Consider the following 27,333-nt stretch of genomic DNA (forward strand, 5'->3'; position numbering starts at 1 on the left):
TCAAAACAACACCGCTGCACACTCAAAAACACACCGCAGAGTACGAAGGGATGAGAGAAAGAGGGAGATGTAACAAGTAGGAGGATGAAAAGAACAAAAAACAGCAAAAACAGGGACGTCTCCACTGAAAATGAAAGAAATATATCTGTAAAAAAAAAAAAGTAAGAGAGGAAGAAACCAACAGGCGATGGCATGCAACAGGGAGAAAGAGAAATTAAAAGACAAAGCAACAGATTGGAAGGAGGAGAGGATGAAACAGAGGAGAGGAAGAGAGGGAGAGAGGGAGAGAGGGAGAGAGAGGGGGGAGGAGGAGGGGGGGGGAGGGGGGGACGGCGTTTCAGAGATGATTCCAGATGAATTAATTCAAGGACAGAAAGAGAACAAAAACAAGACCCGCAGGACGTAACAGGTAAACACACATTAGGATAAATACAAAAGAGAGAGAGAGAGAGAGAGAGAGAGAGAGAGAGAGATGGAGTCAGAGATACAGGGAGGAAAACGACTGAAAGATGGTGAAAAGTGAAAATAAAAAGACGAGAGAGAGAGAGAGAGAGAGAGAGCAGAGGTCAAAAGAAAGACAAGAGTCAGGGATGGAAAGTGTTTAAAAGAGATTCAATTTAAGAAAAGAAAGAGAAATAAAAAAGACAAAAGAGGAGAGGAAAAGATGGCAAAAGACGGAGTGATGAGAAGATCGATGCAAATACAATACTGATGAGATCAGATGAGAAAAAGGGAGATAAAAAAAAGGAAAGAGATAGAGAGCAAAAAGAGGATGAAAACCACCAAATGAAAAGCAAAGAAAAATGAAAGCTGAGAGAAACAAGAAGAACGAGAGGAAGAGAGATTGATAAAGACAATAAAAGAGACAGTGAGTTGACGCTAGAATGATGGAGGAGGAGAGAGAGATAGAGCGGTATAAATGAGACTGGAGAGTTGAACATGTATGTCTCCATCACTGGCAGGTTGCCCTTCATGAAAGCACACAGACGGAGAGAGAAGAAGAAGAAGAAGAAGAAGAGAAGAAGAGAGCGCTCGTCGCTCGGTGGAGAGCTACTGCCATCTACTGGCTGAGAGGGGGATTTATGAAAGGATGGAGAGCAGAACATGAAAATATCTCCACCTGAAATTTATTAATCTGGTTTATAAAAGGCTCATAAAAAATCTTAAATCATATTTAGAGAATGACTTTTTGTTCTTTTAGGTGTAAAATGTTGGAATTATCAGAAGAAGAGCAGCCGAGTCCAAAGAGAAAAGAGTATCTGATCCGGTATTGATTTCTCCCGTTAAATCCACTTCACTCCTGAAGAGGAGCAGAGGAGATGGCTTAAAGGAGTTCAGTCATGAAGGAGAGACGGAGGTGAAGAAGAAGACCAAAGAGACAAAAATCAAGAGTTTAAACCTTGAGATGGAGGTGAAAGGAGGTTGAAACACACAGTCAAGAGGAGACGACATGAAAGAGAGAAAAGTGTTTAAACCTCTTTTTTTTAAAAGACAAAAGAAAAAGGAGGAAGATTAAAGGAGCGTTTGTGTCTGTACACGGACAGCATGTTCAATTCCTCCAGGAACAAACTGAGACTAACCAAACTGATGTTTCCTGCAAAGCAAAAAAATGTCGTTTAAAACTTGTAAAGTGACGAAAACACCTGCTGCAACATCAGCTGCTTCAGGTCACGCTGCTGAATAGAAAACAAGGTGAAACATGAAAAAAGCACCGACGGGCTTCGAAAAACTGCAACATAATTCATCAGTCTTCTTCTGTTGATTCAAATATTCTAAATACTGATGTTCTCTTAACTTCAAGCAGGAAAACTCATCCCTGAATTAAAGCTGTGGTCAAAATATCCAACCCAGCTCATCATTTTACCAAATAAAACCATCGATCGGCTGCAAGAATTTGAACCAAAACTAGGAAAAGGGAACATATTACACCAGTATCAGCGCCCGCAACCATCGCACCGGCTACCTGTAACGTTGAGGATCGATTTTAAAATTCTTTTACTTGTTTTTAAAGCCCAAAAAGGTCTCAAGCAGCTTCGTACCTCTCAGATTGTTTGTCAGAATACGTTCCAAACCGTTCGCTGAGGTCGCTTAACGCTGGCTTGTTAAATGTTCCGCAAACAGAGAGGAAGCTTTTTGCAGCTACGCACCAAAGATCTGGAACAAACTCCCTCCACATATTAGACAAACATCTTCTGTTGATATTTTCAAGAAGCAGCTCAAAACTTATTTTTATGGTTTTGCTTTTAATGAACTCAACCTTTTATTTGCCTTTTACTGTTATCAGCTTATTTACTTCCTGTTTTATCTTTTTTATCTCATGATTTTACCTCCTTTTATCCTCTTACCTCTTTTTATCGCTGTAGTTTTTTTTATTGTTTATTGTATTTATCTTTCTCCTTTCTTTTAATATTTTAAAATATCTTTTTTTTTGCCTGCCTGTTTGTTTGTACCTCTTTCTGTGAAGCATTTTATGTTATGAAAGGTGCAATACCAACACCATACTGAGTTAATGTTCCCCAAAAAACTACTCAAGACAAGCAGTTTTAGTATTTTTTATTCTACGTTGGGTTATTAAATCAAACTAAAGCTTGTTATAATCTGCTCTCCTCTTCTTGAACTTACATGTCACGCTCTGTTATCGATCGTTAATAACTTGTCTTTTGAACGTCATCCGCACATCGTTTTATACGAGAAACTAAACATTTGTGACGGTTTTTAGCTGCAGCTTGTTTTGTGTGTAACACCGGCTCATAATAACAGATTGCTGCTGTTTTATTTTGAAGTGTGTTTTCACAAACGCTGTAACTTGAGAAAAGCTTTATCATCCATCTCAGGAAAGATAATGATGATATAACATTCAAAGTCTGGTTTACAGCAGCCCTGCACTAAACCTGTATCCTAAAAATTACATTTATATATTCTAATCCTGATTTAAAACAGTGTTTCAGTTCATTTAGCCAGAAATCTTTTCAGGAAGTAACACTGAGTATCGACGGCCGAAGAGCAAAACCTCCCATCTGAAAAATGCACTTTTTTGAGAAAACTAAGAAAAATTTGTTTTCTTGCAGAATGCTATTTGTTAAAGATACCCAACACATAAGACACTGTTTTCAGACTATATTATTATATTATGTGTTATAGATATTAATGCCTCGTAAAGTGCAGATAGGAGCTTTTGCGCTTGGTGCAAGTTGGAAGAGGTTCTACAAAACGAAGTTTGTTTTCAGGTAAAAAGACGTAGTAAATGTAACAGTTACTACATTGTAGTATACTGGGGGTCAGAATTCCTTAAATTCAGTGTATTTGCTTCCTTGTCTACTGGAGATGAATGTTCAGTGATTCGTGCTGTAGCTTCTCTACACATCCAGGGACTCTGCGTTGTGTTTTTGTTTTGTTGTGTGACTTTTCTGTCACATCGAAGGGCGGGATTATCTTGATTATCTTGATTATCTTGATTATCTTGCAGACAGACTGAATATGAGCAAAACCTTCCTTGTTCACATCATCATAAGTGAAATCCACCAATCAGAACATTCTGCAGGTAGGAGGTTTTATGTTTTGGCCGTCGAGATGCAAAAATAATTCAACTTTTTTTTAAATTATTTTTTATTTTTGTGCAGCTGATACATATTTTTACACGTAGAGGTTGTTGCGGGTTAAATGTGCTGCAGAAATTCATAAATCATCATTCAATTCTTCACATTCAGTAACATTTACTGAAATTCTATGTTTTAGGTAACATAGAACCATAATATGATACGAATGTAAATGTTTGTTTATACCATAAACAACTGAAGAAAACACTCTCTGCTCTCTGAAAGCTTCATTAAGGATTAATCATTAATGTGATATTTATGAATGACTTATTTAAGACTAATTTAAGGGGATACTGTAAGATACGTAAGATTTAATTAAACGTATTTATTTTTCTTTACTCTCTTCTTTACTCTTTGGGTCTACAGCACACATTTAGGCACATTTCACTGATGGAAGTTAATCTTGATGATATGAGTGTTTTAAAGAGAGTTTATATTAATATCATGTCATTAGTCAGTTGTATGAACACCTCGACGGACGGTGGGCTGATCTGTGGCGTTAAAATTTTTACATCTCTTGTATACATCAGTTGGAGCGGCGCTGCAGGCAGAGATTCTTCCACAGAGAGACGACGAACACAAGCACACAAAGGTCAACGCGGAGCTGCAACCTGAATTTTATGTAGTCTGGATACGATCCAGCTACAAAGAGCGAGCGAACGAGCAGCACAAACAGAGAGAGAGAGAGAGAGAGAGAGGGGAAAGTGATTTACATAAAACTGAGGACATACAGCAACGTGATGCTCTAAAAATTCATTCTTTCCAGTCAGACCTCAAACATCCCGTCTGAATAACAAGTGTAACTGTGACTGCAGATCATCAAGAAGACAATTCTAATATTTTATACATCGCGTGTTGTTTTCATATCTTTCACTGAGAGCTATCTAGAAAACTAATAGCAGAGTGAAGGAGGCTGAAGCGAGAAGGTAAATCTGATGGAAATTACTTGAGCTGCCACATGTGTGCATCCACGCTTACACCTCGCCTACAAATCGCTGTATCGAATCTGTGTGTGTGTGTGTGTGTGTGTGTGTATTCATATGGGAATAGGTGTGTCTGCTCGCCTGTAATAATAAAAATGTGTGTGTTTGTGCACACCATATATGCTTACATGGTGTCTGTGTGTGTAGGTTGATAAAGTGTGTGTGTGTGTGTGTGTGTGTGTGTGTGTGTGTGTGTGTGTGTGGGTGATGCAAACCTTGACCGATTGAGCGGCCGTATGTTAATTTCAACCGTGAGCGTTAAAAAAAAAAAAAAAAAAACATCGATACGATTCCGTCCATCTCTCCGCCGCTCGTTATGGAGGAGAGATGGAAATCAAAAGTATTGATGAGAGGAGTGGAGGTGAGGAAGAAAAAAGAAGAGGAGGAAGAGAGGGGTAGTATGGGGAGGGACAGGATGAGAGGTGAGGAAAGGAAAAGAAAAGGAAAGGAAAGGCTGAAAGGTTTAAAGGAAAGGAAAGAAGAGGAGAAGAAAGGAAACTGAAAGGAAAGGAAAGGAGCAGGTAGGGAAGAAGGGATGAGAGGTAAGGAAAGGAAAGGAGGAAATGAAAAGGCAAGTTAAGGAAACAAAAGGAAAGAAGAGGAGAAGAAAGGAAAGGAAAGGAAAGGAAAGGAAAGGAAAGGAAAGGAAAGGAAAGGAAAGGAAATTGAAAGGAAAGGAAAGGAAAGGAAAGGAAAGGAAAGGAAAGGAAATTGAAAGGAAAGGAGATGACACGAGAGGAGAAGAGAAGAAAGGAGAGGAAAGGAAAGAAGAGGAGAGGAAAGGAAAGGAAAGGAAAGGAAAGGAAAGGAAAGGAAAGGAAAGAAGAGGAGAGGAAAGGAAAGGAAAGGAAAGGAAAGGAAAGGAGAGAAAAGGAGAGAAAAGGAAACTGAAAGGAAAGGAAAGGAGCAGGTAGGGAAGAAGGGATGAGAGGTAAGGAAAGGAGGAAAAGAAAAGGCAAGTTAAGGAAAGGAAAGGAAAGGAAAGGAAAGGAAAGGACAGGAAAGGAAAGGAAAGGAAAGGAAAGGAAAGGAAAGGAAAGGAGATGACACGAGAGGAGAAGAGAGGAGAGGAGAGGAAAGGAAAGAAGAGGAGAGGAAAGGAAAGACAAGTGAATAAGAGGAAAAGAAAGGAAACGGAACAAAAGAAAACAAAAGAAAATTGGGAAAGTAAAGAATTGAACAACAAAGGACAAATGTTTAGAGGAAAGGAAAGATATTAGAGGTAAAGGAAAGATCAGTGGAAAAAACAAAAGAAAAGAGGTTAAAGAAGAAGGAAGGAAAGGAAAGAAAGAGGAAAGAAGGGGACAGAAGAAGGTGAGACAGATGAAAAACAGATTAATAAGAAGAAACATGATGAAGGAGAGAGGAGAGGTTAAACATGAGAAGAGGTGAACAAGAGAAGAAGAAGAAGAAGAAGAAGAAGAAGGGGCGAGGAGAAGGACAGAGGAGGAAGAGGATGTAGGCGTGAGGAGCAGCAGCAGCAGAGGGAGGCAGCGTTGCTTTGGATATTGACCAGCATGCACTGGGCTGCTTACGGCTGCTTTGATGTCTCTAAACCAGTAAGGCTCCTGAGGGGCAGAGAGGCCTGCTGGGAGCTGAAACGCCTGATCTGATCCTCTGCCGCCTGGATAACTGCTCTGATATCTGCTTCATCTCTTCCTCCTGTGGTTCGGCTCTTCACCACTGGATAATTACTGCTCAGCTGACGGGGCTTTCTGAAGGACGGCGCTGATAGATTCGGACTGAAGCTCCCAACAGACGATGTTTGGCTTCGATGATTAATATGTTACAGGCAATAGGTGTGATTTTTTTTTTTTTTTTTAATGCGTCCAGAGCAGCAAGACGACCACAACAGAGGGATATAAAAGAAATTTAGAGTAGCTACTGTTGCTAGAATTTTTATAATCTCACAACTTAATTATTTATTTACAGTAAATTTCAAATAAAAGCCAGGATTTAAAATAAGATCCAGCCAGCATGAACAAATAAAAACATGTAAAATTTATTGAGAGACGGTGAAATTATCTTTACTTCAATGGCTCACGTGGTAAATTCAGAATAATAATCCAGCTCTATATTTATATTCTGGGGCTCTACTGGAATATCTTTACATGATTTCCAGTTAAAAACTCCTTATTTATCTTCTACTGGCCCTTTATGCAGCCCCTCAGTTCAGCCTCTGTCTGAAACAGGCTGTTTTAGCTACTGTCTCTTTAAGGCCCGCCTCCTGATGAGCCCACTCTGTTCTGATTGGTCAACTCCAGAAAGCTTCCTCCAAACGTAAACAAACTATAGTAGCAGGATTTCACTTTTTTTTCTTCTTCTTTACTCCAAATGTCAACTTCTCAAATCCATCCGTACATGTTTGAGCCCAACAGGAAATATGCGAGTACACAACGTGAAAAACACATGGAACAAAGAAGACGTGTGCGAACAATATGATGTCACCACGACGAGGAAGTAGAGGTAACTTAGCAGGTTAAAGCCCTGACTTTTCACTTGCAGGGAGCGTTTCTGCATACGTTCACCTTATGTTTTGGAGTTTTGACCATGTTTAGCAGAGATATCCAACATTATGACAGTATAAAAACAGCAGAAAAGCACAAAACGTGTGATATTTCTCCTTTAACAGAAATTTCAGTTTGCAGTTGTTGCTGTTAAGCTACGGTCAAAGAACCTCGACACTTCCTGCTGATACTTCACATGAAATCTACGTGAAATCGTTTTTCTGCAGTCACGTCTAAACCAGTCAGAATTGTATTGTTTTGCTACTGGAGCCACTGGGAGACTTAATGTGAAACATCTGACATTTACCTAGAACCGCACTTAGTCTCAATCATCCACTTCTTTAATCGAGGGTGAGTAGTAGTCGAAACCACATTTACTTCAGGAGAAGTTGAAATGTTAAGTTTTATTGGTGGCAGCTGAACAGTGATCCAAACACAGCAGAAAGTAAGCAAGTGTGAATAATTAGTGAATTAAGAATATGTGTCAACAAGAAATAGAGTTATGAAACTCTACAGGTATATATTGATGACATTAGACTATAACAATCAATACATGGAGGAAGTTTTCAGATGGCATTCATGAGGAAATTAAAAATAAATAACCTGTCTCTAAATGAAAGCCTGGTTCTCTCTGCAGCTGAGGTAAATAAATGTCCCTGTCTAACATTTTATGGTAATCAAAAAATATGCAACTAAATACTTATAATAGTAAGTTCTTTTTGATTTTCTCATTTTTAAGCCTGTTCACCTGCTTCAGATGTTATCACTCGATTGAAATTTGTTTTAGCAGTGGTGATCAGACTCATAGATACGGGTTAGAAGGGACCTGCTACACCTGCTAGTAGGTTCAGAAGGGAGGGTGTTATCATCCATCGGTAAGGTGGCCGTAGTAATCATGACCGGGGGAAGTGACATAGTTCAGATGACGTCAGCATAAGATGATTGATAAGATCATTTTTCCCTTTAGGCAGGTGGATGGCGAGATAGTTAGAGATAGTTAGAGATGAAAAGAGATAGTTAGAGATAGTTAGAGATGAAAGGAAATAGTTAGAGATAGTTAGAGATAGTTAGAGATGAAAAGAGATAGTTAGAGATGAAAGGAGATAGTTAGAGATAGTTAGAGACAATTAGAGATAGTTAGAGATGAAAAGAGATAGTTAGAGATAGTTAGAGATAGTTAGAGATAGTTAGAGATAGTTAGAGACAATTAAAGATAGTTAGAGATAGTTAGAGATGAAAAGAGATAGTTAGAGATAGTTAGAGATAGTTAGAGATAGTTAGAGATAGTTAGAGACAATTAGAGATAGTTAGAAATGGACACAGCAAGCAAGAGACGAAAATTTGGGACCACCACTTGCCTCTGTTGTCTGCCATTTAACCTCGTTAACCACGTTTTACTGCATTCATAACTGATGTTTGCCACATTTCAAGTGACCATTTTAACCCAAACCTTGATCTTTCCCTAAACCTAACCAGACCTTAACCACAGCGTTGTCACATCATTAAACATCATTATTTTGTACGTAACATAACGTAGGAGTATATTACCTACTGTTAGGTGTCACAGTCCTGTTCCAATGGATTAATATGCACCTATTAGCAGGTGTAGCAGGACCTTCTGACCCATACCTATGAGGCTGATAACCACTGGTAACACTCACTATCTTTAGGGAAGTGATTTATTTATACATAACAGTCATTGGTGAACAACTTTATCTTTACTTAAAGTTTGTGACCAAACCTGTCAGCTGAAATGTTTTCAGCCTCACACCCTCCTGCTTAGACTAGAAACACACTCAACCTAACATGATTATCCTGTTCGGTGTTAACTGAGAGCTAAAAAATTAGCTTGAGGCTAACAGAGCCTGTTGGTTTTAATAGGAAATGCTAACAGTTTTTTGATGATTGAAGCACCACTTTAACACTTCAGCACCTGATGAAGGAAAAAAAAAAAAAAAAACCTGAACAAAATTTTAAAAATATGATTTCTTCCCCTCAGTTGCAGGTTTCCCAAACATTTGGGGGGACTGAGGTGAGACAGCTAATTTCCACAGCAGGCTAAGTTATTAGTTTGACGACGTGAACATGTCACACCAAACATTACGCACTGCTGGGCGGAAATGAAAGAACTGGAGGGGAGGAAAGTTTGATTACAAATTCATTAAAATAAGTTTAAATAGAGAATATGGAACCTGTGCACCTGATTTCTGTGTAAATCTGGACAAGACAGGCCTGCAGCTTCCTGCAGGGTGCTTTGTTTTCTGTTTTGATTTTCATATTATGTTTTTAATTATATTGAAACTCACTTTTGATGAAAATCAAACACAAACAGCTTCTGATATGGTTTTAATTTGTTTTATATCAGTTTAATTTGATCAGTATTACCTTTTTGCATGTTTGATGGTTGGATTCTCCTGTATGTGTTTATACTGTTAAAAGTTCATCTTTCAGTCCGACAGCTGGATAAAATCCATATGAAATATATATTTATATGTGCACTGTATACACTTACAGTTTGCTGACCTGCTCTTTCTCTCCTGTTTATATACTGTCTGCATTTTAACAGCTCACTTCAGTGTTTGCGGCTTAAAATCTTATTTGAACTTAAACCGTCACAAAGAAAATCACTATTGCTGTCAGATTAAGTACAGTAATGTCTTCTTTAAATAGTTTTTGCAACTTGATCATGTTTGCTTCAACACCTAACAGAGAAAAATTGAATTAAAATTGAATTAAAATTACAATTTCATGGGTTTACAAAAGAGCTCCATGTATACCTCAGTGGGATTTATCCTGTGAAGGTAGTAATGTACACCAGAAAAAAATATAATGTGGAGGTAACTTTACTTTGAAAAACACAGAGTGATTTTCTCTCTGTGTTTTTCAAAGTAAAACACAGAGAGAATTCCATCAGTCTGGTTTTTGTGGAGAATTTCCTCTTTTTAGCCTGTTTGAACGGGACTCTGGTTGGTTTTCCTCCTCGGTACGATTTGTTTGTGTAGATCTGAACGCAGCCATCATACTCGCAACAAACAACCGAACAGAGACCCTTCAGAGGAAGTGATCTCAGTTCATTTGTGGTTGGAACGTGATCCGACCTGCATCTGACTGGACAAAAGGCTGCAGGTTTGAGCTAAACGGCTCCTGCAACCAGGAGCAGCTTTGCATGCTGGGATGTTGATGAGTGATATCAACAGCTAGACGGAGACCTGGACTAACAACCAAGTACATTGTCTTCTTGATATTTGGGCAGATAGGAGCTTCTTCAGGACCTTCTTCCTGTGTTTACATTCTTGCTCATCTGGCCAATGAGAGGAGAGTTCTCATGTGGCTCGTTAGTAATTTTAGTTTGCTTGGATTTTTCTCTGACTGCAGTATTTTTGCATGAAAAAGGTCAACTTTATAGATTTGCTATCAACTCTTTTGCTCTCTAAAGCCTTCATCAGCTGACCCTTAATGTACATGAAGAAGTATTTACTCTAAACAAACAAAAACTGCTGAAAACAAAAGGCTTTTGCTAGTAGACTCTAGTAGATTTTTCTCTGCAAGTCTGCAAACAAATTCATGTTTTGCATCTCTGTGTGTTTTACCTTCAACTCCTCCTTAACTCTCTGTTTATCTATAGAAACACAATGTGACTGAGAATAACATCCCTCCTCCTCCTCCTCCTCCTCCGCCGTCTCTCTCTCTCTCTTATTTTCCTGTCTTCTCTGCTGTCGGTGGGCGTCCCCGCCCTCCCACCGGGCCAATCAGACGAATTTTGATGCGAGTCTGTTGTCTGTCTGTCTCCCACTGCTCGCAGATAGGCCGGCGTGCCGCAGAGCCGCCAAACACACAGACACCTCACACTGAGGACGCCGACGCCGGCCCAGACAGCAGATACAATGTGATCACATGACGTATAGGACACTTATCTAACCGATGGACTCTCTCTCTCTATGTCTGATTTTCTTTAGTTTTGTTTTGTTTGCAGGGAATTTCAAGTTTAACTCTGGGCTTCATATCCCGTACGGCGCCGTTAGGAACTTTGTGTGTATGTATGTATATTTCCTGCCTCAGTCTCATAAACTTTCATGAAACGAGCTGTAGATTTACGTGACGTGGACATTAAATTATGTGAGGACAGGAACCAACGTTACAAATGATGAGGAGGAGGTCAAGGTCGAGACAAACAGCGTCTAGACGGTCAAAAGGGGGAGTCTTGGATAAAATATTCATGTCCGACCGTAAAGGTAGAGTGAAGAAATAAGAAAAAAAGAGGGGAAGAGAGGAGGGAAAGGTTAAGACAAAAACAAAACAGAGGTTTCAACTTACACAGAAGCTACTGATTATCTTTTAAAACAAAACGTGTTTTACAAGTACAGCCACGCAGAGGCTTGATAAACTTAATATCCATTTAAATTTAATTTCATTACTCAGAGAGATGGACAGCTTTCCTGTCTTGCAGGTTTCTATGGATCCTCCTTGACGCCCATGCCTACTATTATCATTATTATTAGTTAGATTTCTATTATTATTCTAGTTGTTATTGTTGTTGCTGTGCATCTCTGTGTCTCTCTCCCTTTCTCTCTAAACCCAACCGGTCGAGGCAGATGGCCGCCCACCTAAAGCTCGGTTCTGTTTGAGGTTTCTTCCTGTTAAACGCGAGTTTTAATGGGTCTCTGTAAAATAAAGAGTGCTTGACCTGCTCTATGTGAAAAATGTCCTTGTAATTTTATCAGAAACTATGATGAAAAGACGCAAAAATGACAAGATTTACACTAACAACTTTAGTTTAGCAGCTAAATCAAGTCCGGTTAGGCTTGTACTAGAAAATATTAGTTTGAAAATGAACTTTGGACGTCGGAGATGAAGATTAATGTCTGCGTTCGCGCTGGGTTATCATAATTGATTCTCCCGTAAAGTGGACAAGTTTCAGAGATATGAGATTTTGACATTCTGCTCAGTCTTTTCTAGCTTTTCTCTAATCAAATTTACTCAGCTCCAACAACACAACTGACACTATCCCCTGAGAAGTAAAGAGTTCCCGGACAGACATATATTCTTGCTCTCCTGGATTTGATTCGTTTCTGCTCCAACAGTGATCTCTCCACATTTTCTGCTCCCCGGACGGATGATTTTTCATTCTATTTTATTCTACTGTGTTGTATTCAGTAGAGACTCTCTGCGGTGAGACAGAATGTCATCCTCCACAGTGAGACTCTCCTTCTCCCTCTCTTCACTTCCTCAATTAGGCAGCTCATCCATCACCATGATTACATGCTGCTAATTAAGCAGCTAATCAGCTAATTACCCAGGAGCAGAGAGGAGCGAGGAGTGTGTGTGTGTGTGTATGTGTGTGTGGTGTGTCTCTTAATGCCAATTTATGAATGTGTTTTTTTTCTTTTTACATATTTTACAAGATAGCAATTAAACAGCAGTTTTGCCAGCTCAGACGTTCAGTAGCATCCTTATATATGAACTACAGACTCAGTACTTTCCATCTTGGCATTTAACTGGGCTCACATGAACACGGTTTAGTGCAGACCACAGGAACACAGACCTGAAACAGCGAGTGCCAGAGGGGGGTCTGAATGATTCAGGGGGATCTGCAGGCCTGAACGTGCCAGGGGTTATAGATATTTATTGTGTCTAAGTCATTCTGGGCATGCATTGAGTTGGTGCAAAATTTCTAGCAGCGCCACCAATCAGAGATACAAGAGAAACCACATTTTTTTTTGCTTGGGGTTGATAGTCACAGCTGTCTCTGCAGCCAGGTAGGATGTCTGGTTTAACAGATGAGGAGAAGATAGATGACTATTGTTTTATTGTGATGTATTGCTGTCATCTTGTGTCACAGGTGACTTGTAAGGAAGGTCCAAATGCAGTATAGGAAGAGTCCAACTGAAATCACATTTGGTGTCTGTGCCTGTGTTTGATTGACAGCAGCTGGAAAAACTACAAGTCAAGTGTGTTCCTAACAGGGATTTTGAAGAGCAGCGACCAAACCAGCATCTAACGGGTCAGAAGTGACATTCGCAGGTATGTTTACAAGCTGTTTAATGTGCTGCAGCTGAGCCGCTGATTGGCTATCTAGCTGCTAACTCACATTAGCGGTTTCCCCTGTGAATGTTTGTTTTGTTGGCTCATTCAACAAGCTACGCTGCAGGACAAGACGTGTGTCCATGTTTGTTTGTTAGATAAGAAGGAGACTTTAGCAGGGAAGCTAATGTTGATTGTTGTTCAGAGTCTGCAGCTCTTGTGTTGTGTAGCAGGATGCAATCAGGCTCAGTGTGACCGTCTGCTCTGTGTATGATAGAATAACACGTTATCACTTTATGCAAGATTTGATTTTCTGTATTGAAATAATGTAAAAACTAAAGGGCACCATCATGAAGTAAAAGAATTTAAAATAAGAATTTCTCCCTTTTGGTTTCTCAAAGGAGAACACAGGACAAGTGATTTACAGGGTAGATATGTTGCTGTAGTAGACAAAAAAAAAAAGCAATTTCATTTCAGTTGGACTTTAAAAAAAAAAAAAAAGGTTTAAGCTCAGATTTCCCTCATGAACTCTTTGTTTTTCAGACTGCTTCAAAAAAGGGATCAAAATATTTCCTCAACATGAAAGGACAGAAAGAGAGAAAGATCACAGGGCAGCTTTGACATTTCATCAGTTAAATCATTATTAATTCTGAATATTAATGCAGGGCGATGTGATTTGAATTTGGGAATATGGAGGACACAGTTTGATGTGGAGATCGAACTCTCGACCTTCCAGGTCACTGATCCTCAGTTCCAAGGACGTCCCCTCAAAGAGCCGGGCCGTCCGAGTGCTTTTAATTCGCAGATAGATCCCGAAGCTATCCCGAACCATCCTCACTGATAATCTTATTACATTAGTCTGATTCTGTCTGAGGGCTCCTGACCCGGCTAACACCAGATAAGACAGATACGCTGAGCTTCATTGATCCCTGAGGGAGAACTTGGATGTTACAGCAGCAATGTAAAATGTTGCTGGATGATTAAAAGGTATTCAGGATTAGAATATATCAGGCAATAAAGTATAGAGAATGAAATAAACGTTGAATAAAATAAAACAATAAAAAAATTAGAGGAGGAAGAGCTTCTTTATAGCGTTAATTAAACGAGCAGCCACGAGGAGATCGAATCCCCAGAGCTATTGACATTTCACCATATTCGATATGACAGATATGACTGATTAGTTCACCGGGCAACCTCATCAATAATCTGCCTGCCAATCAAACGTGACCTTTCGAAGTGAGGTGATGAATTAAAGGGGCCACGGGACGATCCGATACCAGCAATCCAATCCATCAAGACTGCTGCCGTGAAGGGAGGAAGGTGCCGGCGGTGTGGTGATTTTGGTGCAACTTGTTGTCCTTTGACAAAGTGGTATTAAAACCAAACGTACAGGGATTTGTGCTGCAGAAACATGCTAGCGCCACAACAGCTAAAACAGGTTACAGACTACAAAGCTTTCAAGTGATGTAATGGACCTTCTAGTGGCCATATTGCAGCTGGATGTTCCTGCAGAGGCATTTTACATACAGTAGGTTGTTCAGGCTCAGTCAGGACACACACAAGAACAACTGAGCCAATCAGAGCTTTGTTAGCAGGATTAAGAACGGGAACGTCAGAAATAACAAGCTCTAGCCCTTAAATCAACATATTTCTGTTGCAATCAAAGATGACAATGTTTAAACAGATATGTGAGTCATTGCTCATGGGTGAGGGAAATATGTCCCACTCCCAAACAGAAAATGTTTCACATGAATAAGATGTCAGACTGAATAATGGCATAAAAATAAAATGGCAAAATGAGCCTGATCGTTTGGGCTATTAAGGTTTCTTGCTTAGGATAATTTTTAAGAAGAATATCATAAGCATGATTAAAAAAAAACATATCACATAACTCACTACATCATCAGCAAAGAGGAAAAAGAAAATGATAAACATCAAGAAGAAGAAGAAGAACAAAAAGTATTGATGGTAATTGACTGCATTTATATATCCAAAGTGCTTTACTATTTGCCTCTTGTTCATCTATTCACACACTGATGTCAGTGAGCTACCACTGACACGGCGGACACTTTGACACGTGGACACGAGGAGCTGAGGATCGAACCGCCAACCCAAACCTATTTAGTACAGTACAGTACTTTAAAAATATGTGTATCAATTGGAGAGAGAATCTTTGTAAAAATCTATTTGAGGTTTTAGAGACAATATTATTTATTGATTGAACATTTTCAACTGCATTTATATAAAAACAAGGTTTTATGGTTTCATTCAGTGTTTCATAGTGAGACTATTCAAAGGTGTAAAACAACTTACATCCATGTGAATGGAATAAAAAAGATTGTTCTGCTGCATCATTTTGTTGTAAACTGTCCATCATGAGTCCAACAATATTATAATTGCTGGAGAACTCTTTCAACCATAGAGGTTGCAGATCAGAAATATTATATTAATAATTTTTTTAAATGTCATATGCAGTTTGGAAGGCACTGACAGGGGAACAAAATTCTTATATGGGTTGTTTGGGAAAGTAATTCATTTGAAGGACTTGGTCTTTGTGGCAAAGATTGCCTAAAAAGATCGTCTCCACCAAGGTCAGAAGGAATGAAACTTTTAAAAGATAAAATAAGCCTTCACAGAAAACCAGCCAACCCAACAGGTTTGAGATTATTCTCCTTCGAGGGCAGGATCAAAGAAATGACCCAAAAACACAGAGGAAGACACACAGGTATATGAGAGCAAAGACAGACACAAAGAATAACAAGCAGACTGTCTTTACCTCCATCTTCTTCCAGATGTCGGGGTCGTTGTTCTGACTCTGAATGTCCTCCAGCAGCTGTTGCACCAGGAAAGCACCTCCACGCACGTCCATCGGGGGCACTGCGAGCTGCAGTCGCCTGTCTGCGGACCTCCGTCCCTCGTCCTCCTCCGACTGCAGGTCACTGAACGGGCCGGACTCTATGCTTTCATCCAACGAGGGAGCAATATCGCTGGAGGAGGTGGGGCTAAAGCGGCTGACGAAGTTTCTTCTGTAAGGAAGCTGAGGGACGGTGGACGCGAGAACGTTGAGTAAATATATTTTGGATCTACAGATGTAACAAAAACATGAGAAGATAAAATGCTGTGATTTACCAGCGGTGGCAGAGGTGAAGGAACGTCGTCCCCGCTCTCCCCGACGCTGCTGATGTTGTCCCCGCTCTCGCCTACGTCCCATTCCGGGTTTAGTTCCGTCAAATCCCAGTCATCCACATCCTGCAAACCCTCCTGGGCAGAGTCACAAGCACCAGGCCTCTGCACGGATAAAGTTTAAGTTGTGACAAAAACATTATATTCATGTAAAAAATGAACATGGTGTTTATTGACTCAGGTTCAAATTCTGCGTATCTTTTTATGAGTTTAATCTATGTTGTCGACTAACCAGTGGGATGGAATGAGCCAGACTTTCCAGTTTCATGGCGAGCATCTCTGTCTTACGGAGCTGAGCAGGGAGAGCCAGGAACTCCTCTGACCCGTACCAGTGCTCCCTCTCTGGGCTGGCTTTTGATGAGACCTGGGCCCCCTGCTGGATGGAAGGAGAGGAAGAGATTATCTGATTCAAACGTTCAAAAAAACACACTGCAAACAGATATCGGCTGCATAAAAAGTCAGAATAAGAATTGGTGTTGTTCGACAGAAAACATTTATGTAATGCACACCTGCCTATGCTGCTACCATGACAACCAATAAGTGGAATTATCCACCTTTCCATAATGGATAAGTGCCAAAAGTAGATATTTCCCTCAGGACAAAAAGTTTGTCTGAATTCAGAGTTAATTTCTCACATTTATTCAGACACAAAAACAACCTCAACTCTTCCGACTCCCCTCCTCAACAAAAACAAGCAAACGTTCACCTTCTGCCCCTGGCGTTTCACAATCCAGACCGCTGTCTTGCCGGGAGGTGGTCGGGGGTCCGACTCCTCCCCAGATGCCTCCGGGTCTGAGGAGAGGAGCTGCTCTCTCATGGGGGAGGGCAACGAGGAGTCAGAGTCCCCCTCACTGTGTGTGTGTGTCTTCATCTTCGTCCTGTCCATTTGTTTTGATATTTCATCCTGAGACATCAGGTCCTGGAGAGGCGGGGGGGCGTCGGCGGTCAGGCCGGCCGCAGACGAGCTCCTCTGGTCGGTCAGCGGTCTCTGTGCGCACCCCTCTGGGTGTCCACTGTGTCTGGAGCTCATATGGCTTCTCTGGAGGTTGCGTCCGTTCATGACCTGTTTAGTAAAAGGGAGTTTGGGTTAAAGGGGACTTTTTTTTTAGGTTGTTCTGGTTTGATGCAGGAGAGGAAGAAATCAAGATGAAAGACAGTACATTAAAAATAACTTCTGTAAGGATTGGCCACGCACACAGGCGGACACCTCTTCACCTGGTTTACAATTCTAATTATTGTTTTACCAGAGGAAAACAGCGCAGTTTAGGTGGAATCATAATTTTGTAATTATACTTTCCAAAAGTATGTTAGAAACTCAAACCAGGAACGTTGCCAGCCACGAAGCTAACGGGCAACTAGCACTTTATGGCTCTAACAAGATGGCAACTTAGCAGGCTCCTGAGGATCTGCTAGTGATGTTACTACTCATCACAGTATCCACCATTCACAGCAAAAGTATCGCAGCAAGATGTTTCAGCAAATATCCCGTGACCACCTCAAACGAGGCCTCGTTACGTCACACTCGTATCAGAGATAAGTGACGTGTGCTTCTCAATCTGCCAAATTATCTAAAAACAGAGCTGTGATTTTCATAGTATAGACTTTGTTGTATAAAATGACAACAACAAAAGCAGTAAGATAAACGGTTTCATCCAGTCTCAGGTTTAATACAACCATTTTCTTAATATTGATTCGGTGCTTCAGAAAGCTCCATTTCCACAATAATTTATACTAAACAATAAAGTTTACGTTAAAACATTCAACTCACTATAATAACCGAATATAGATGAATATATGTTGTTGATGGTATTTTAAAAGATTATCCTTATCAACTATCAATACCCCCTCTGTGCTAAACAACATTTAGTACAGCCAGACACCCCTGCTACTGATCCAGATGGAGTCTCCCACTTCCTGTTTGACAGTCAGCTGATCTATCTGGAGGTAAAAAGACTGTTGAATATAAATAAATGAACTGAGTGATGAACGTGTGGTTCTTTTACCTTGTAGGTTAGCTTAAACCCCGTATGTACTTCTGTTCAGCTAAACTAGCCTCAGAGCTCATTGAGAGAGAGAGTGGTTCAATGATTTTGACTGATAGATTGGATTAAATAACTTTCAGATACTAGTGTGTACGTGTTCACTACAACCAAATGTCTAAGGTAGAATTATTTTCTTCTTTCAGCCGAGGACATAAGCCATAAATAAATAATTGCAGATCTTGAGAAAGCAGTGAACGTTTTTTTTAATCTCCTCTCACTTGAACTGCATCAATTCTCTTTACTTAGACCTCAGCACATAAATCAATGACTTGTCTCCTGCTCATGCAAAATGCTACCTCTAAAGGCCTTTAACTAACTCTTTGCACTTTTTAAGATTTTACCAATAACTTTTTGTCAGGCCCTCAGTAATGGTGTTGAATTGTTTATCCCCTTGTAAGCCACAGCGCAGCCTGAGATCTTCAGGCAGGTGTCTCCTGGTTGTTTCAACCACCGACTGTGTTAATAGGGTTGCATCCCAGCGGGGGAAACTCCCTGTCTGAGCATCTCAGGCTAGTCAAATCTGTAGTGTCTATTAAATCACATCTAAAAACTCTTACCGAAAAGGTTTCGTCTGACGTTATTACAAAGTACTCCTGTTTTTATAACTTTGGTCATTTTCACTATAAAAAAATTGACTTTTTTAAATGTTCTTCCTGTGGAACCATCTTCCAGATTCGGTCCGGGGTGCAGACACCCTCTCTATGTTTAAGAGTAGGCTTAAAACTTTCCTTTTTGATAAAGCTTATAGTTAGGGCCGACCAGGCTCGCCTTGGACCAGCCCTTAGTTATGCTGCTATAGGCCTAGACTGCTGGGAGACTTCCCATGATGCACTGAGCTCCTCTCTCCTCCTCCTCCTCTCCATCTGCATCCATGTAACATCAATCCATATTACTAACTTGGCTTCTTCCCTGGAGTTTTTGTGCTTTCTCATCTCGCAGGGTTGCAGGCTGAGCCTTTGCGGTCCTTCGCGGTCCTGTTGGCATCCTTCCCTGGCTGTTGCTACGTCTATTGCCCCCCTTCCCCTCCTCCCCCATCTTTCTTTCTCTCTCTAAACCCAACCGGTCAAAGCAGATGGCCGCCCACCAAGAGCCGGGTTCTGCTTGCTGTTTCTACCCGTTAAAGGGGAGTTTTTCCTTCCCGCTGTCGCCAAGTGCTGCTCATGGGGGAAATTGTTGGGTCTCTGTAAATTAAAGAGTACGGTCTTGACCTGCTGCCTTGAGATGACTTCTGTTGTGATTTGGCGCTATATAAATAAAAATTGATTGATTGATTGATTGTTTTATTTTGTCTTTTACTCTCAGTTTTTATGGTTTTATAGAAATAGTAGCTTCACCAAGGCGAAGTAGCAAATTGTGGGGGGTTTTTTTAGTGGTGAGATGAGGTTGATCCATTTTGACCAAACTTCCTCTTTACAAATTGAGCAGAATGCAACTTTGCACCCACCAAACAAAGTGATTGTTTTGGTAAATAATCGGGTAATAAATACAATCAGACTTTTATGGACCATTAAAGAGATCCTCGCACTGTTGATTCTAGTATCTATACCTAACATCGTCATTTTATTTATAAAAATATCATAAATCTACATGGTTTAAATTAGTCAGATAAAACTTTGTCATGTTTTTCTACATGAAAGCTTCATCAATGTGAAAAAATGTAAGCGGGACGAACCTGCAGGCTCTCGTAGGACTGTGAAACATTTTCTGGGTAAACTGAGTCAAGCTCCAACCAGAACTTGGAGCGGTCTGGAGGATCCATGAGAGAGGGGGTGCTCCGACTCAGCTCGGCCTGGAACTGGAGCCCGGAGAGCGGGCTGATCTTCCCCAGATGTCCCCTCGTTCCTCCGTCTGACAACAGGGCAGCCCTCTTAGGGAGTGACGGTTGTGTGGGTGACACCTCAGTGCTGTGGCTCACACCCTGCAGCGGGCGCTTCGCACTCTCACTGTGATTGGACATGCCGCATTGCATTGTGGGTACTACTGAAGGAGGGTGGGTGTGGTCTGTTGAGTCACCGGGTGTGGTGAGTTCAGGTAAACTGTTATGGAGTTTGTGGTTTGAGGATCCTTCGCTCTCCTCTGACCCCGGTTCTGGCTCTGGGCCTTGAGCTTGATCGACCTCCTCCTTCCTTCCGTCCTCCTCTTCCTCCTCCTCCTCCTCCTCCTCCTCGCCTTCTGGCTCCTGTCCCTGGGCCTCAGGCTCGTCACCGGGGCTGTAGTCGCTTAGCTCGAAGGCGGTGATACCACAGTCCAGAGAGAAGTAATCCTGGCTGCAGCGGATGGTCAGCTGACCGCAGTCGTCCACCTCCGTCAGAGCGTCCAGGCGGGTCTGAAGGTGAAGAATTCATCACGTTAATTTATGAAACACTGACTGAGGAAGATCAACAGCTGATGGCTCTGCAGGTTAGCAATATATATATTTTAAAAAAACATGTTCTTTTCCAACATCCTGTTACTTTTTCCACTTTAGTTAACAATAAAAGTATTTTAAATTGTATCTCTGGAAAACATATTTTAGTGGTTAATTTAACAACATGTAACTACACCAATATTTTCCAACAATAACAGTATGATGAGTAGACGGAAGAAGCTTCTGATGATAAAAATATGTCAGATATGTGTCAGTGATTCCCTGCTGGTGGTGCATTATGAGTACTATTTTACTACATCAAAAAACAGATTGACAATATTTTGGTTTTTCACTGTTATGAGCCTTCATACCTGACATGTATTGGATGTAAAATGCCCCAATGTCAAGTTAAAAACAGCTCTTGAGTTTTTGAGAAATGCAGGACATGAAGCACCTTGTTATGAAGTAACAAGAGCTGATAGAGTCTGACAGCAACAGCAACCAGAAGTGGAAATAAAGAAAAAATAGTTGGTTCTTCTGATGATTCACTGCGAGACGTCAGTATAGTTTGTTCACACAGTTTTCAAAGTATCACTACAACAAAAATGTAACTGAGACAACAATTTATCTTCAAGTAACAGTGAGATATATGAAACTATAGCCCTGCTGCATGTGTGTGTGTGTGTGTGTGTGTGTGTGACCTCGTGCTGGTCCTGGCTGAAGGCCTGCAGGATGTCGGTCTGGCGGGTGTAGTTTCCGTTGGAGTCCTGCAGACCCTGCAGCAGACGTTCCTTCAGGACCAGAACTGAGACTCTCAGCTGGTGCCACAGCAGCTGCACCGTCCTGAAACCACATAAACACTTTTAATGAAAGGACACCCGTGTAGTTTATTAATTACATAACTCCTGACCGACTGGGTTGGAATTACAATAATGAAACTGGACCTAAGAGGGTTGTCTGATTCTTTAATCTGCTTTTTATACTGCGTGCAGTTTTATGGGTCTCCAATCTTACTTTTACTTTAAAATTGTCTGGTTTGTGAATTCCCTCATGACATTTTTGATGATTAAATGTTGTAATACATGTCTTTGTCTTATGTAAAGTACTCTGAACTGCCCTTGTCTTTAAAAAGATGCTACGCAAATAAACCTGTCTTGTCTTCTTATCTCACCTGATGTCAACGATGATGTTTACAGAGTAGGACAACAGTTTCAGGGAGAACTCTGTCTCCAGCAGGGCATGAATCTGCTCCACATGGTCTGAGATGTCCTCACAGATGTCCTAAAGTTACAAACAGACACATGAAAAAACATGAGTAACATTATAAAAATGACAAAGTGTCAGACAGTGATGTTTTAAACCGAAGAAGAAACCAAACACACACACAAACACATATTTAATCCCCTACCTGATCACAATTACAACCGTGTCTGTGTGTAACAGTGTGGTTTAAGTCTATAAGAGCCAGTAGGAAACAAAAACATCTTCAGAATACAACAGCAGGAAAAGCAGAACTGATGAGGATACGTGACTTCACGTCTCCGGTTTTAAAATGTGAGTCAGTTTCATGTGGGATCAGTTCCAGGTTTATATGTAAAAAAACACAGAGAAGACAATCTGTCTGTCTGTCTGTCAACACCGTCTCCATAACACGCTTAATACTGGATGAGTTTGATATTACTGACCTAAATTCAGATGCTGTAAAACCAAACAGACAGACAGACAGACGGATAGACAGACAGACAGACGGACAGACAGACAGACAGACAGACAGACAGACTCCAGCAGGGAAGCACCAGGCTAAAATAATAGTGACTCTTAAGCACAGCTGTAGTCAAGACCTCATGAGTCAAGTATAAGTGACGAGACAAGACTGAGTCCAGATACGACCATGTGACACCAGTAAAAACAAAACTGTACCCAGTGGATATTCTTCATACTGTCTATAATGAGTCATCTGTGATATAACTGCAGACAGACAGTACAGCTCTGTGGATTTAGAAGAGTCAGGAACATCAATCTGCATCATAAATGTTGCATTATTTGCTAAAGTTGTCATATTTTTTACACACATTTGTGCATAAAACTACAAAAACACTACGGACAATAAGTTTTTATGGAGAACTGACAGCTGAATATCAGTCTGTTATATGACAGCAGCTGGGCAGGAAAGAAAAAATACCAAACTGGATTTAGTCGAGACTAAAAACTCAAGTCAAAACTCCCACAAGACAGAAATAAAAGTCAAAGATTAAAAAAAAAAAAAAACTCCAATACTTTAAGTAGAGATATACGTCTACTGTGATGATGATGATGATGATGATGAAGCAGATCTGAAATACAGTAGAAGGATTTAAACTAGTCATCAGAGAAAAACACATTATGAACACAATGTAGAAAAAAAACATCATTTTGATCATTTTATTAAAGCTATAATACAAAGTTGACTTTAATTCTGGGATATTTAATGATGATTATATTGCAGTAAGTTATTGACTGTGAGTAGTATTATTTGCTAATGATTAATTATAATATAAAGTATAAAAAAAACCATTTATTTATTGTCAACTGCTTTCTCTTTATTGTCATATCATTAACTAATCATTGCACCATAAAGTACCTGCATTACATCATGTCCTGAATCACTTTACAACATTTTCAAACTAAATCTGAATAATATGTATTTTGTTTGTTTGTTTGTTTGTTTCGTTTTGGTGCAAAAAAAAAAAACAACAAAGCAACAAAGCAAAATCAGAAGCAGCTGTGACAGCAGCTCTGGTGAGAATAAAGTGCAGCTTTTACATAATAAATACTTAAAACAGAGATAAACCTGCATCTTATCAGCAATAAATAATGACCAAACATCATTTTTTTAATGATTTCACTCGTATGTTTGTTGCTTTGCAGATGAACTTAACAGAGACTACAATTAGATGACCTTTAATAAAAGCAGATGACCTGGTTTCGAACCCTCGATACTTTACATCGACCTCGGGCCGCTGAGTCACCGTGCTGCTCCATGGTGACCTGCCTCAACATCAACACAACACCTCCTGCTCTGCTGCTGCGAGAATGTAGGTCACACACGCTGCCAGCTTGGCTCACGCAAGCTTGGCTAACGGTGTGACCTGCTGAGCACCGTTCCAAAATAAATTTGTCACTACTGTAAGTGGGGCTGCGGCTCGGCTGGAACAAGCCGCCCGCGTGTAGTCGGGGATAACGTTCATACAACAGACGGCTGCAGAGCACACACAGATTTACATGTAACTGCGGTGTTCGGTATCCAGGTATCCAGGTGTGTTGGGCTGAATGAGCGTCCGTGGCTCCAGAGCACCGTGTCAGCCTGCTGTGCCACTTACATGGCTGCCAGATTTAGCTTGTGGGTTTTGGGGGTGCAGATGGGCTGAGAGGCAGCTCTGCTCAGTAGCACACAGGCCAGCTTACATCATTCATCAAGAGTGTGTGGCGTGAATCTGGAGACCAGGCATGCCAGATTTAGGATGCTGTGGGAGGAAGATATTTTAGTTTGCTTTTTAGGGACTGAAGCGCTAGACGACCAATTGGGCAGAAGTCCAACACCCTATTAAGGCCGGTCGCACCAGCATTTAAAATGGCAAGATTACGTGGCAAATTTAATTAATTTAACGTCCTTCTCCACTCAAAAACTGTTCAAATCTTTCACGGTTTCCAGTTTGATCTTAGTGAACTATGAGAGGCAAATTTGTGCTGCTGACCAACAGCAAATCCCCAAGGCAGTACTGTACTTTTAGCACAGTTAGCAAAATAGCTAGCTTGAACAGCTAATGTGACTTGCATTTTCTCAGCTGGTTAGCTAGCTAGCGGGTATCTCGACATCAGCTCTGCATGAAAAAACGCAGCCATCTCTTTCATTTGAATGGGGGCAGTGCATTGACACAGTGGGGGTGCAACCGCAGAGGCAAATGAGCTAATCAATAGTTTCACATTTAAATAGCCATATTTTTATGTTAGCAATGAAAGTGTGATGTGAAAGAGAGAAAGAGTTTTTAGCCTCTTTTACACATATTTACTAATGGATGATGTCATAAACTGTATAGATTAGGAAGTACCAGTAAGATCTACATAATAGGCTTAAACCTGCACTTATCAATATTGCAGAACACAGACAAAGTTAGAGACTAGCTGGTGAAGAAAGAGCAGCATGTAGAAGCTAAACTATTAGATATTTTTATCAGGAGTTGGTGGAGACCAAACCAGAGCTTAATATTGGACTCCTAGAGGATGCTAATGTTGCTCTTTGGCTGCTGGATGTGTAAGTGAGCGACTGTTTGCTAGCATAATAGCCAAAGTGCATGAAATTAAATGCAAAAATATCTAAGATGTATTCTTCTTCATCTGTCTTAGTCAGTTTAGCAGTAACTCCATTTTATCTTGCCTCTTTTTTTAATTTAAACAAATAGTTTAGCACATTTTACTACACCCAAAACACAATGAAACAAAAAAGACTGTGATAAGGCTGCTAATCAAGAGGTGAAATAATAATCTTAGGTATCTTTTTGTCCAAAGTAGACACTAAAACCAAACTTTAGAGCTTTAACTGACAGGAATCGTTCACATTGGTGTTTCTGTACTCGCGTAGCCACGTCCCTGAAGACCTTATTGAGAGTCCGTCATGTCTTTCTCAATTAGAACATCTGAAGTAAAGTTTGTGTTTTATATGACGCTTTTATCTCAAAAACAGAACCCACGGCTCCGAGGGGGACGTCTCTGCCTCATCAAAAACGCTCCGCTGGGAGATCAAGAACGGCCCCGAGAGGAAGGAGCGCGGTTAGAAGAGTTCACAATTGTTCACACACTGCAGGAAACACACACACACACACACACACACAAACAAACTTGAGTAAAGTTAAACATACACACACACTGTACATACACAAATTCATACATAAAAATCCTTAAAACACGCACAGTCCCTCGTCTACAGTACATGTACTTGAATTCATAATTAACACACACACACACACACACGCTCACACACACGCACACACGCACGCACACACTCAGTTTCGTCATCAAAGCGCTGTCATGTCGTTCTAAAACAGTGGTGAAAATGTCACCGGTGTCTTTCAGATGCTTCAATAATTCACACACAGCTTTCAAATGCTAATACAGACACACACACACACACACACACACACACACATGTACACACACACACACACACACACACACACACACACACACACACACACACACACACACACACACACACACACACACACACATGCACACACACACACAGCACTCAACAGAGGGCCCATCTGATTGAATTAACACCAAGTCTGTCGTTTCCATCTGAAGTCATTTGTTAGAAGATCTTCAGTCCAGTCAGACTGCTGGGAGCTAATGAGACCCTGCCGTGTGTGTGTGTGTGTGTGTGTGTGTGTGTGTGTGTGTGTGCATATCTTAACAGTGTCAGTTTAACTGTGACTATGTGTGTGTGTGTGTGTGTGTGCCTCAGGGTGCAAGTGTACGTGTCTTCTGAAGGACGTATGTCCCGGTGACCTGATTTTTCAGTTTATTTTGGTTCTTCTGAGTTTAAGTTTTACATAACAACCACTCGTCTTCTACACTGCAAAAAATGTCCAAACAAAACATTCAGTCCAGCAAAAATCTCCATAAAAAGTTCTGTTGCATAATTCTCCTCTTTCCATCTGTGTGCTCAGTATATTCCAAACAAGTTTTGGGGATATGATAATATGTACTCTTAAAACTGCAGAAATGTGCCGACTTTCAGAGATTTTGCGATACTGCAAAGCCAAAAACAGACATTCAGATTTGGGTTTTGTCATCTCTAAATGTTTGCTAAACTGAATATCCAGAAAACTTAATATCACAAATTATTGATGTCACAATATAAAGTTAGATATACATTGCTAAAAGATTTTATCATTAAAGCCCACACCTTATTCCAAACTGTTGTTGCCAAAATGCAGCAAAATATTAAAAATATTTTGGGGCGTGGCGTTCTGAGAGCAGCCAATGAGTGAGCTAAGATTCAGTTCTGATCAATGAAACAGCAGAAGTCGTGTGTTTTAGCCAAAATAAGAGTTTCAAACAGAAGTATACAGACAGACAGTGAAGAAATAAGTTATGGTGCAGGAGTAGTTTGAGATGTTTTTAACACTGTTTTCTATGAAAGCAGCGACCACGTCTTCAGGCTGAAGCACCTTAAGGTGGCACCGACGGCCGCTAGATGCATTTCAACGAGTCATTCTGGTCTCAATCTTTAAATTCAGGCCCTCTCATAAGTGTGCTGATGGTCATTTTGGATATTATTGCTCCTTTAATAAGATTTGAAGACTTACAGTAGCTTTGATGTCTGCCTCCCTGTTAGCACAGTTTAGCTAAAGCAGCTAACACCTTGCTACGTCCATCTTTATCTTTGGTTTCCATCACATGTAACGAGCCGGACAAACAACGAAGCTGATCGATGTGCAGCGATCATGTGACTCGACACATCGCCACCTGAAAATTCATACAGGCAAAAAACTGAGAACACGGTGAGAACTTCAGGGACATTTCAACACTTTCACTTTTAATTTGACTGACAGTTGATTAACTTTGAAGGGCACTTTTGCCTCGAGCATGTGTCTATACACACACACACACCCT

At 40.5% G+C, this 27,333-nt stretch overlaps 1 protein-coding gene across 4 annotated transcripts in view; it reads right to left on the reverse strand.

The window, feature by feature from the left end:
• The window catches only part of akap6 (A kinase (PRKA) anchor protein 6), a 240,856-nt gene that overhangs the window by 154,574 nt on the left and 58,949 nt on the right, over positions 1-27,333 (reverse strand). For 3 of the 4 annotated variants that reach the window (XM_067614337.1, XM_067614338.1, XM_067614336.1), the window contains 7 exons: positions 21,851-21,960; positions 21,381-21,522; positions 20,005-20,658; positions 16,997-17,353; positions 16,523-16,666; positions 16,237-16,395; positions 15,884-16,144 (listed from right to left, as the gene is read on the reverse strand). In XM_067614337.1, the coding sequence (XP_067470438.1) occupies positions 15,884-16,144; positions 16,237-16,395; positions 16,523-16,666; positions 16,997-17,353; positions 20,005-20,658; positions 21,381-21,522; positions 21,851-21,960 (1,827 nt within the window). The remainder of the gene's footprint in view (positions 1-15,883; positions 16,145-16,236; positions 16,396-16,522; positions 16,667-16,996; positions 17,354-20,004; positions 20,659-21,380; positions 21,523-21,850; positions 21,961-27,333) is intronic. The other variant, XM_067614339.1, reaches the window with a different exon arrangement.

Source organism: Thunnus thynnus, chromosome 16, assembly GCF_963924715.1.
Source record: "Thunnus thynnus chromosome 16, fThuThy2.1, whole genome shotgun sequence".
Lineage (NCBI taxonomy): Eukaryota > Metazoa > Chordata > Actinopteri > Scombriformes > Scombridae > Thunnus > Thunnus thynnus.